The following is a 10306-nucleotide window of genomic DNA, read 5'->3' as shown; positions in this document are numbered from 1 at the left end:
ATAAATGGGGATCAGGTTGTCCCAGGTGGGGCTCGCAGTCTCCATCCCCATTTCCCAGCTGAGGGAACTGAGGCCCAGAGAAGCACACAGCAAAGTCACACAGCAGACACGCGGCGGTGGCATCATTAGAACCCCCGACCCCCGACTCGGCTTCTTAACCGTGGCTCAGTGGAAAGAGCACGGGCTTTGGAGTCAGGGCTCATGAGTTCGAATCCCAGCTCTGCCCCTTGTCGGCTGTGTGACTGTGGGCAAGTCACTTCGCTTCTCTGTGCCTCAGTTCCCTCATCTGTAAAATGGGGATGAAGACTGTGAGCCCCACGTGGGACAACCCGATTCCCCTGTGTCTACCCCAGCGCTTAGAACAGTGCTCGGCACATAGTAAGCGCTTAACAAATACCAACATTATTATTATTATTCTTAAAGCAGGCTGGGGGAGGCGTCGGAGACGGCGGGGGCCCAGCGAGCTTCTTTTCCCTAGCAACGGTTGCCAGGCAGGGCGCCATCTCCCAGCCGCCCCTCGCTGGGACGGCGGGACTACAACTCCCGCCATGCTCCGGGGCGGTGTCCACGGCGACGCGGCCGCCATTGGTCGGGGCGCGGGGGGCGGCGTGGCCCCCCCCCGGGACGCGTGGACTACAACTCCCGTCATGCCGCGGGGGGGGGGGGTGACGCAGCTGTTCCGGGCCGGGGCGCGGGGGGCCGCCGCGTCCCCCCTCAGGCCGGCCGGGCCGCCGCCATGTTGGCTTGAGGGGCGATGCCAGGAGGCGGCGGAGGGAGGCCGAGGGGAGAGGAGCCGGGGGTCGGGGCGCAGGGGAGGTTATGAGGGCGGCGAGGGCGTCATCCTGAGGGGCGGCCTCGGCCCCTCCCCCGCGGCCCGGCCCCTCGCGCCGTCCCCTCCCGCTTCATGAGGACGGGGAAGCGGCCGTGAATCACCCCCGGGCCCGCCGGACCAGCGAGGACCGGCCCCCTCACACCTCCTGCTCCACCTGCCCCGGACGGTCCTCCCCGCTCCAGCCTCCCCGGATCTCTCCAGAGGGGAACCGGACGCCGCCGAGATGTCCAGCGCCGTCCCCGCCGACATGGTCAGTCCTTATCTCTGTTGGGGGGGGGGGGGGAAAGGACCCGCCCACGGGCCCGCGGACGGTCCTCAAAAACGACGACGGGCTGGACCGGGGAAGCGGCGGCTTCTGGTTTGTTTGTTTTGAACACTCCGGCGGGGGAAGCCTTTATTAAAAGGGCAATGTAATGTTGGCATTTGTTAAGCGCCTACTATGTGCCGAGCACTGTTCTAAGCGCTGGGGTAGATACAGGGGAATCAGGTCGTCCCACGTGAGGCTCACAGTTAATCCCCATTTGACAGATGTGGGAACTGAGGCCCAGAGGAAGTGAAGTGACTTGCCCACGGTCACACAGCTGTCAAGGTGCAGAGCCGGGATTCGAACTCATGACCTCTGACTCCCAAGCCCGTGCTCTTTGCACTGAGCCACGCTGCTTCTCAGGGTCAGAATGAGGGTCTGCCTGAAGCGCTTACGAGGGGCCGAGCACTGTCCGAAGCGCTGGGGGAGACGGAGTGATCATCATCATCATAATGATGGTATTTGTTAAGCGCTTACTAGGGGTCGAGCACTGTCCTAAGCGCTGGGGGGAGATGGAAGAGTAATAATCATCATAATGATGGTGTTTGTTGAGCGCTTACTAGGGGTCGAGCACTGTCCTAAGCGCTGGGGGAGACGGAGTAATAATCATCATAATGATGGTATTTGTTAAGCGCTTACTAGGGGTCGAGCACTGTCCTAAGCGCTGCGGTGGAGGGAGTAATCATCATCATCATAATGATGAGGTTTTGTTAAGCGCTTACGAGGGGTCGAGCACTTTCCTAAGCGCTGGGGGGAGATGGAAGAGTAATCATCATCATAATGATGGTGTTTGTTAAGCGCTTACTAGGGGTCGAGCGCTGTGCTAAGCGCTGCGGTGGAGGGAGTAATCATCATCATCATAATGATGAGGTTTTGTTAAGCGCTTACGAGGGGTCGAGCACTTTCCTAAGCGCTGGGGGGAGATGGAAGAGTAATCATCATCATAATGATGGTGTTTGTTAAGCGCTTACTAGGGGTCGAGCGCTGTGCTAAGCGCTAGGGTAGAGGGAGTAATGATAATCAGAATGATGGTATTTGTTAAGCGCTTACGCGGGGCCGAGCACTGTCCTAAGCGCTGGGGGAGATGGAGTAAAAATCATCATCATAATGATGGTATTTGTTAAGCACTTACTAGGGGTCGAGCACTGTCCTAAGCGCAGGGGTAGAGGGATTAAAAATCATAATGTGGTTAAGCGCTTCCTAGGGGCCAGATACTGTCCTAAGTGCTGGGGTAGGTGGAGTAATAATAATCATAATGATGGTGTTTGTTAAGCGCTTACTAGGGGTCGAGCACTGTCCTAAGCGCTGGGCTGGAGGGAGTAATCATCATCATCATAATGATGGTGTTTGTTAAGCGCTTACGAGGGGTCAAGCACTGTCCTAAGCGCTGGGGGAGATGGACGAGTAATAATCATCATAATGATGGTGTTTGTTAAGCGCTTACTAGGGGTCGAGCACTGTCCTAAGCGCTGGGGGAGATGGAAGAGTAATAATCATAATGATGGTGTTAAGCGCTTACTAGGGGGCGAGCCCTGTGCTAAGCGCTAGGGTAGAGGGAGTAATGATAATCAGAATGATGGTATTTGTTAAGCGCTTACGAGGGGGCCGAGCACTGTCCTAAGCGCTGGGCTGGAGGGAGTAATAATCATCATCATAATGATGGTGGTGTTAAGCTCTTCTGAGGGGCCGATCACCGTCCTAAGCGCTGGGGTGGAGGGAGTAATAATCATCATAATGATGGTCTTGGTGAAGCGCTTACTAGGGGCCGAGCACTGTCCTAAGCGCTGGGGTAGATGGAGTAATCATCATCATCATGATGATGGTATTTGTTAAGCGCTTAGGAGGGGCCGAGCACTGTCCTAAGCCCTGGGGTAGATGGAGTAATAAGAATCATCATAATGATGGTCTTGGTTAAGCGCTTACGAGGTCCGAGCACTGTCCTAAGCGCTGGGATAGATGGAGTGAGGGTAGATGGAGTAATAATAATAATGATGATGGTGATAGTGGTTAAGGGCTTACTGTGAGCCCACTGCTGTTCTAAGCCCTGGGGTAGATGGAGTAATATATTATCATAATGATGGTATTTGTTAAGCGCTTACAATGAGTCTGAGCACTGTCCTAAGCGCTGGGGGAGATGGAGTAATAATACTGATGATAATGAGGATGGTGGTCGTTAAGCGCTCACTGTGGGCCCACTGCTGTTCTAAGCACTGGGGTAGATAGAATAATCATAAAGAGGGTCTTGGTTAAGTGCTTACTAGGGGCCAAGCACTGTCCTAAGCGCTGGGGTAAATGGAGTAAGGGTAGATGGAGTAATAATAATAATAATGATGCGCTGGGGTAGCTGGAATAATCATAAAGATGGTCTTGGTTAAGCGCTTACTATGGGCCAAGCACTGTTCTAAGCGCAGGGTTAGATGCGACATTGCACAACTGTATCTGTTGCCGATTTGTCCATTCCAAGCGCTTAGTACAGTGCTCTGCACATAGTGAGCGCTCAATAAATGCTACTGAATGAGAGTAATAATGATGGTGTGCGTGAAGTGCTTACTATGGGCCCAGCATTGTTCTAAGCGCTGGGGGAGATGCGAGAGCAATAATAATAATGATGGTGTTAAGCGCTTACTATGTGCCCTGCACTGTTCTAAGCACTGGGGTAGATAGAATCATCATCATCATAATAATAATGGTATTCGTTAAGCACTTACTATGCTCAGCACTGTTCTAAGCGCTGGGGTACATACAATAGTAGTGATGGTCATAATAATGATGGTGTTCGCTAAGCTCTTACTAGGTGCCCAGCACTGTTCTAAGCGCTGGGGTAGATACAGTAATAGTAACGATGATGGTGTTTGCTAAGCGCTTACTAGGTGCCAAGTATTGTTCTAAACGTTAGAATACATACAGTAATTATAATAATGATATTTAAGCGCGTACTATGTGCCAAGCACTGCTCTGAGCGCCGGGATAGATACAATAATTATGATAGTGGTATTTAAGCGTTTACTATGTGCCAAGCACTGTTGTAAGCGCTGGGTCGATAGAATAATAATAAAAAATAATAATGATGATGATGGTATCTGTTAAGTGCTTAGTGTGTTCTAGGCGCTGGGGTAGATGCAAGGTTATCAGGTTGCCCCCCGGTAGGGCGCTCAGTCTTAATCCCCATTTTACAGATGAGGGAACTGAGGCCCAGAGAAGTTGAGCAGCCCGCCCAAGGACACGCAGCGGACAGGTGGCGGAGGGGGGATTAGAACCCAGGTCCCCTGACACCCAAGCCCGCTAAGCCGCGCTGCTTCAAAAAAAACGGCAAACCCACAAAATACAACAGCATCGAGCCAAATAGTCCCTCAGAGGAGCAGGCGGTGGATGAAGGCGGAAGAGGACGAGGGGGGCTCGGAGAGGAGGAAAATGGAGCATCCGGAAGAACCAGCCGAACCCCTCCATGTCAGGGAGGGAGAGGGAACAATTTGGGATCGCGGCTTCCAGGGAAAAACAAAGAGTTTCCACCCCCGCACAAGGAAGCGCTCACGCGGCAGCCACCAACTTGACATTTCTTCAAGGACGGCCCAGGAACTTCTTCTCCCTCCGGAGGATGCGACGTTTCAACCTTTTTGGGGGCGTTTGGGGGCTCTGGAAGTTGGGGCAGAGAGGAATCTTAGGCTCCAGGAAGGCCGGGCTGGGAAAAATCGACGGGATTGATTTAATAAACTACATCCCTGGATTTTTTTCATTTTTTGGGTGTCTAATGATTTAGCAGGTCTCTGGTCTCTCATCAACTCTTGTTTAGCCTTTGAAGTAAATAGAAGCTTCAAGAAACAAACACCGCATCAAGATAAAGTTGATTAGTCTAAGGGGGATTGCAGTGTTGTTGTTTTTGTTTTTTTGAGGGATGGGAAATTACAGTAATAGAGGCGTTGTTGCCTGGCAAGCCCAAAAAGTATAGTGTAGTCTGAAGGTGAATAATCCTTAGTTAAGACGTCTGTAGTTTTGTATTAGAGAGCAGAACGTAGCCGGCTGTTGGAACTGTGGCAGCCTTATGTTCCTGTAGGAAAAAAAAACAAACCCTGAACCGTGTCGCGTCAGAAATAGAAAACAGTGATCGAACTTCAATAAGTGGCATTTAAAGATTTTTTTTTTTTTAAATTGAGAAGGCTCTTTTCAGCGCACTCGATGGTTCCTTTTGACATTGGCCAAAATGTCAATGTTGAACTATTTTAGTATCTCTTCCAGCCGGGGCTGTTTCAGTAATGTTGTTTGTTCAGTAGAAAATAATCACAGTCAGACGGTCACACTTGCGTGTGTCCTGTCGCCTCCTTTCTCTGAGCTTTCAGCAGACAATTTCTCCTTTCATTTTGCCCGTCCCGCACCACCATCATCGCATCCCAAGGCCCCAGAGGGCAACGGAGATCCCCTTGTCTAAAAATAATTGGATTTGGTTTCCTCACAAGCTCTTTTGGGGTTGGCTGCCCCTTGAGAGCTGTGAATTACTTTTTTTCCTACGGACTGAGCGGTTGTTTCTCCCACCCCCCCGCACCCCTCCATCCCTTGCCAGGGCAGCCTGCTGCCACCTAAAAGTTCCCCCCAAAAGCCTCCATGATGTGTCACTGTCCACACTTCTGTGCATTTTAGCTGTAATCGACCAGCGGTGTTTATTGAGCCCTTTCTGTGTGCAGAGCACTGTACTAAGCGCTTGGGAGAGGACAGTACAACAGAATTGATAGGTATGATCCTTTCCTTGCCCTCAAGGCGCTTGCAGTCCATTCATTCATTCCGTAGTATTCAGCGCTTACTATGTGCAGAGCACTGTACTAAGCGCTTGGAATGGACACTTCGGCAACAGAGACAATCCCTGCCCAATAACGGGCTCACAGTCTAAACGGGGGAGACAGCAAAGCAGAACAGAACAAAACAAAAACAAGACGACATCATCAAGAGAAATAGAATCAAGGAGATATACACCTCATTAACCAAATAAATAGGGTAATAAGTAATATATATAAATGACGGTTGCTACTGTTGTGTCAGTGGTATTCAGTCGGTTGTATTTACTGAGCGCCTACTGTGTGCAGAGCACTGTACTTAGCGCTTGGGAGGGTACAATATAACAGAGTCGGTAAGACCCGTTCCCTGCCCACAGTGAGCTTACAGTTCACTGTAAGCGCTCAGTGTAGGCAGAGCATCGTACTAAGGACTTGGAAGAATATAGTAGAACAAAGTTTGGTTTTTGCGATTCCAGGCCCCAAGCATCGTACAGTCTTCAGGGGGAGACAGACATTAAAGTAAATTGGGGATAGGGGAGGCACCAGAGTGTAAGAATATTTACAAAAGTAGCATTTATGCCATTGCCCAGGAGGAAATGGAATAATCTGATGAAAACAGCGAGATAGTAGCTCTAGGCCCGGTGAGTCTCCTTTTCCCAGTCCCGATGCTTTCCGGAGTGTGGCCCTTGGAGGTTGGGAAGTGGGAAGCTCTGGGTTAAATTGGAGAATTTGAAGCAAGGATTCCTGGGTTCTCATTTCCTCTTTTGAAGGTTGTTTCCCCGAGCTAATTATGCCTTTATAAAATAGACATAACAGGGTGTAACTTTTCTAGAGGGGCGTTGAAAGAGTTTTCATCCTGAGGGTCTTTGAGATTTGGTGAAAGGTGATCTATCCCTATGTAAGGGCAAAATAATCAGTCAATCAACATAGCAGTATATGTGATAATAAATTGGATTTCTCCTGCCCTCGGTGGCTCACATTATGCATTGTGAGATCCTTATCAAAGCAGTTCAACTTTAGAATGTGGTTTGGGTTTGAATTTCTAGCCTTTCATCTGTGGGAAATGGGGATTCTCGAGTAGTTCAGATTGTGAGGATAACAGTGATAAAGAGTATTGGAAAGTGACCTGAGGAGATTGGTCCTGATCTTTGAATAAGAATCAAATTTAGAAATCTAAAACATGATGACTGTTATCTAGGAGTTGATATTTTGGCTGTCAGCCTGCATTTATATTCACAGTTGAAGACCAAGGGTAGCCGCTGACACACTTTTTTGAGGTAGGCCTTGAGTAAAGCTTATTTTCTAGCCACATGTTTGTGTGATTAACTCCTTTTTGAAACTAGGCAGTCTTTTTCTGGGATCAAACATTGCCTAACTAAATGAATTAACATATATACCCTTATAGGCCCTTATCACTTGCATTCCACGCGCACACACACACACAAACACAGTTGTGGCATTCAGTAGCCTTTCATCATCTTCGTCATCATCAGTGGTATTTATTGAGTGCTTACTGTACTAAGTACTAAGTGCTTGGGAGAGTACGACACACCAGAGTTGTCAGACACATTCCCTGCCCACAGCGAGTTATGTAGGGAGGGTTCTAATTTAGAGTAATCTGTTATTTAGAGGCTAATTTTGTTTTTATTTTAGTTTACATCTTGGATATGTTGGATAGGCCTAGAGGGGGAAAAAAATTATTTTAGGTGATAGGGGGAGGAAGGTGGACCATAAGCATAGTACTCTCAAGTGTTCTCATCAGTTGATAGTTTATCTTAGTGTTGAGGGTGTTGTTCCTAGTAGGAACTACGTAAATGAGGCTTAAAATGGGACCTTAAGGCTCCAAGACTCATTTTGGGGAGTTTTCAGGTGAAATAAATTTATGTATTTTGTTTTTTAAAATTCTTTAGTGTCGTTGCCAATCACATTTGCCCAGCTATAAAAAGAGGAACGTTCTTTCTGTCATTTTATAGCTATGCCATGCATTTTTGAGTGCAGCGTACATTTAGCACTTTTTAAAAGTGGAAGTGTTTTAAATGGGGTGAGTATTGTTAGATCACATGTCTGTAACGTTCTAAGTATGAACTTTTTACCATTTTAATGAGTCAACGTTCTTATTCAGAACGGTAAACCAAAGATGTCATAATCATAATGATAATGGTTTTTGTTAAGCACTTACTTTGTGCCAAGCCCTGTTCTAAGCGCTGGGGTGGATACAGGATAATCTGGTCGGACACAGTCCCTCTCCCTGAAGAGGCTCACAGTCTAAGGAGGAAGGAGAAGGGGTATTCAGCCCTCATTTGACAAACTGAGACCCAGAGAAGTTAAGTGACTTGTCCAAGGTCACACAGTAGGCAAGTGACAGAGCCAGGAGGGTGTAGATGTGTGGATGTAGGAAGGTATAGACATCTAGCAGGGGTGTAAACCAAACATCGGTCTAATAAGTTGGAAACAAGTCGCTTATGTGTGTTTTCACATTTCACACTATCCAGTCCATTTAGGGTGAGTCCCGTTGTTCTGTAATGGGAACGTGAGAAATACTTAGGTGCTGAGGATCAAGTTAGTAAAAGCATCTTTGCTATTCTGCCTTGATTTGGCCAAAATTTAGTTGGGAAACCTTAGATGAGATTTAACCTTTATCAATACAGAAAGATCTGCCCTCAATTTTCTTTTTTTTAACTAGTGGATGAAACACTATACTACACACTCCATTTGGACTTTCGCTTAGGAATTCATTTTGGTTAAGCTTCTGCTTCTAGGTTCTGTTGCTGCAAAAGGAGAACTAAAGAATTCATGAGTGTGTTGGCAAAACATTTTGACATTTCTGAAAGAAAATGCCATCTAAGTACCCTAGAGAACATTTTAAAGTTTTTAATGGCAAAGACCTGGTAATTACACATAAGCAAAATCTCATCACTTTACTACTCCCGTTGAACCATACCGTGTCTCATTTGGAACATTTTTGGATCCTAGGATGCCTTTTTAACGTCGTCTTGTTTTCTATTTTGTTTCTATTCCCCCTTGTGGAAAAAAACCCTGGAGCCCTCTGCTGGACATCTAGCGGATCGAGTGATTTTACAGGAAGTTTACCGAAAATATCATCCCTTAAAATGCCTCCCCGTTTAAAAAATGGTTCAACCCCAATTATTTTTAATTGGGACAAAGACACCCCCCCCCTTTCAGGCTTTCTACTTAAAATCACCTTGTCGAAGGCCTTCGTGGTCAAGGGCCCCGTACCCGAACCTCTGCTGTTAATCCCTCTGCCCGTCTGGCTGGCGTGACGGTAGGCAAGAAGCGTTGGCCCAGAGACACCAGTGGGTGATGTCACAGAAACACGTAGACTCCCTCGGTCCCGAGGGAGAGCAGAGGGACGGCAGAGAAAAACTGCAGCCTTGGCTGGCTTCCGCTCAGACTAACAGCGGTCTCAGCTGCTTAGGGATGTGAGGGAGGAAGGAAGGAAGGATGGAAGTGCCGGGGAGCAAGATGGCCGAGAGATCCACAGGGCAACCAGATTTCTCATCTCAGTTTCCATTGTGTGTGCCCGCGTGCCCGTGTGATTTTTACCTCAGCCGCTCTGGGCTGGTCCTCCCTTTGCAGTTACAGAATGAAACTTCTGGTGCAGGCGGTGAAGCAGCGCAGAGGGGATTCGCGTCTCCTCTGAGAAGCCGCTCCCCGAGGATGTTCTGATGTCCCCAAGTTGTGTCACCCCCTTCCCCCCTCCCCCACCACTGCCACTTCTGGTTTCATTCTGACAACAGCAGTTCCTGGCTTCTTCCAGCTGTAAAATCTTATAGGTGAGTCGTCAGGCAAGTAATGACCCAGGACGGTGTTTACCGACTTAGTTCAGTTCCGTGGTCCCACCGACACCCAGGTGCTCTCCCGAACGTGCTTAAATTAAAGATGGCACTGTCCCCCAGGTTCGGAGACACTCGAGGGCCTGCCCGTGTCACTCTTGTGTGAAAGCCACGTCTCTCTGAGGAGACTCGGGGAGGTCCAGGGGACGGTTCCTCTGCAGCCCCTGGCCGAGTTAATGAGGGACAGCAGGAAGTCCTCATGAGCGTCGTGCTCATCCGTTGCCGAATTGTACATTCCAAGCGCTTAGTACGGTGCCCTGCGCATAGTAAGCGCTCGATAAGTATCATTGAATGAGTGAATGAATGGGCCGGCGCTGAGGGTCTCGGTAGGGTTAGGAGAAGGGACCCATGGAGGCTTCCCTGGGCCACCGCCCTCCACCTAGCCCTCCGCCAGCTGGATTTTGCCAGCCCGACCTGGCTGTGGCCGGAGCTGAACCCCCGGGGCTCCAGTCAGAACTGGCAGGGAGCCCAGGACACACTTTGCATACTTGGCAGGGCTTCGGAATGTGAATTCACCCTTGGGCCGCTGGGACTAACAGTCCCATCTTGTGGC

At 49.0% G+C, this 10306-nt stretch overlaps 1 protein-coding gene and 1 long non-coding RNA gene across 2 annotated transcripts in view; one reads left to right on the top strand and one right to left on the bottom strand.

The window, feature by feature from the left end:
* Window positions 1-692: 692 nt before the first annotated feature.
* UBL3 (ubiquitin like 3) overlaps window positions 693-10306 on the top strand; it is a 79126-nt gene continuing 69512 nt past the window's right edge. Inside the window, exon 1 of the mRNA XM_029048066.2 lies at window positions 693-1082. Within this exon, the coding sequence (XP_028903899.1) occupies window positions 1056-1082 (27 nt within the window). The 5' untranslated portion in view covers window positions 693-1055. The remainder of the gene's footprint in view (window positions 1083-10306) is intronic.
* On the bottom strand, window positions 4460-9492 carry LOC103169107. Its single transcript, XR_485629.3, has 2 exons — window positions 9102-9492; window positions 4460-5181 (listed from the first exon to the last, which is right to left on the bottom strand). It is a non-coding gene; the product is annotated as an uncharacterized LOC103169107 (long non-coding RNA).

Source organism: Ornithorhynchus anatinus, chromosome 20 (genome assembly GCF_004115215.2).
Source record: "Ornithorhynchus anatinus isolate Pmale09 chromosome 20, mOrnAna1.pri.v4, whole genome shotgun sequence".
In the NCBI taxonomy this organism is placed as follows: Eukaryota; Metazoa; Chordata; class Mammalia; order Monotremata; family Ornithorhynchidae; genus Ornithorhynchus; species Ornithorhynchus anatinus.
This window is presented reverse-complemented; position numbering and strand designations above follow the sequence as displayed.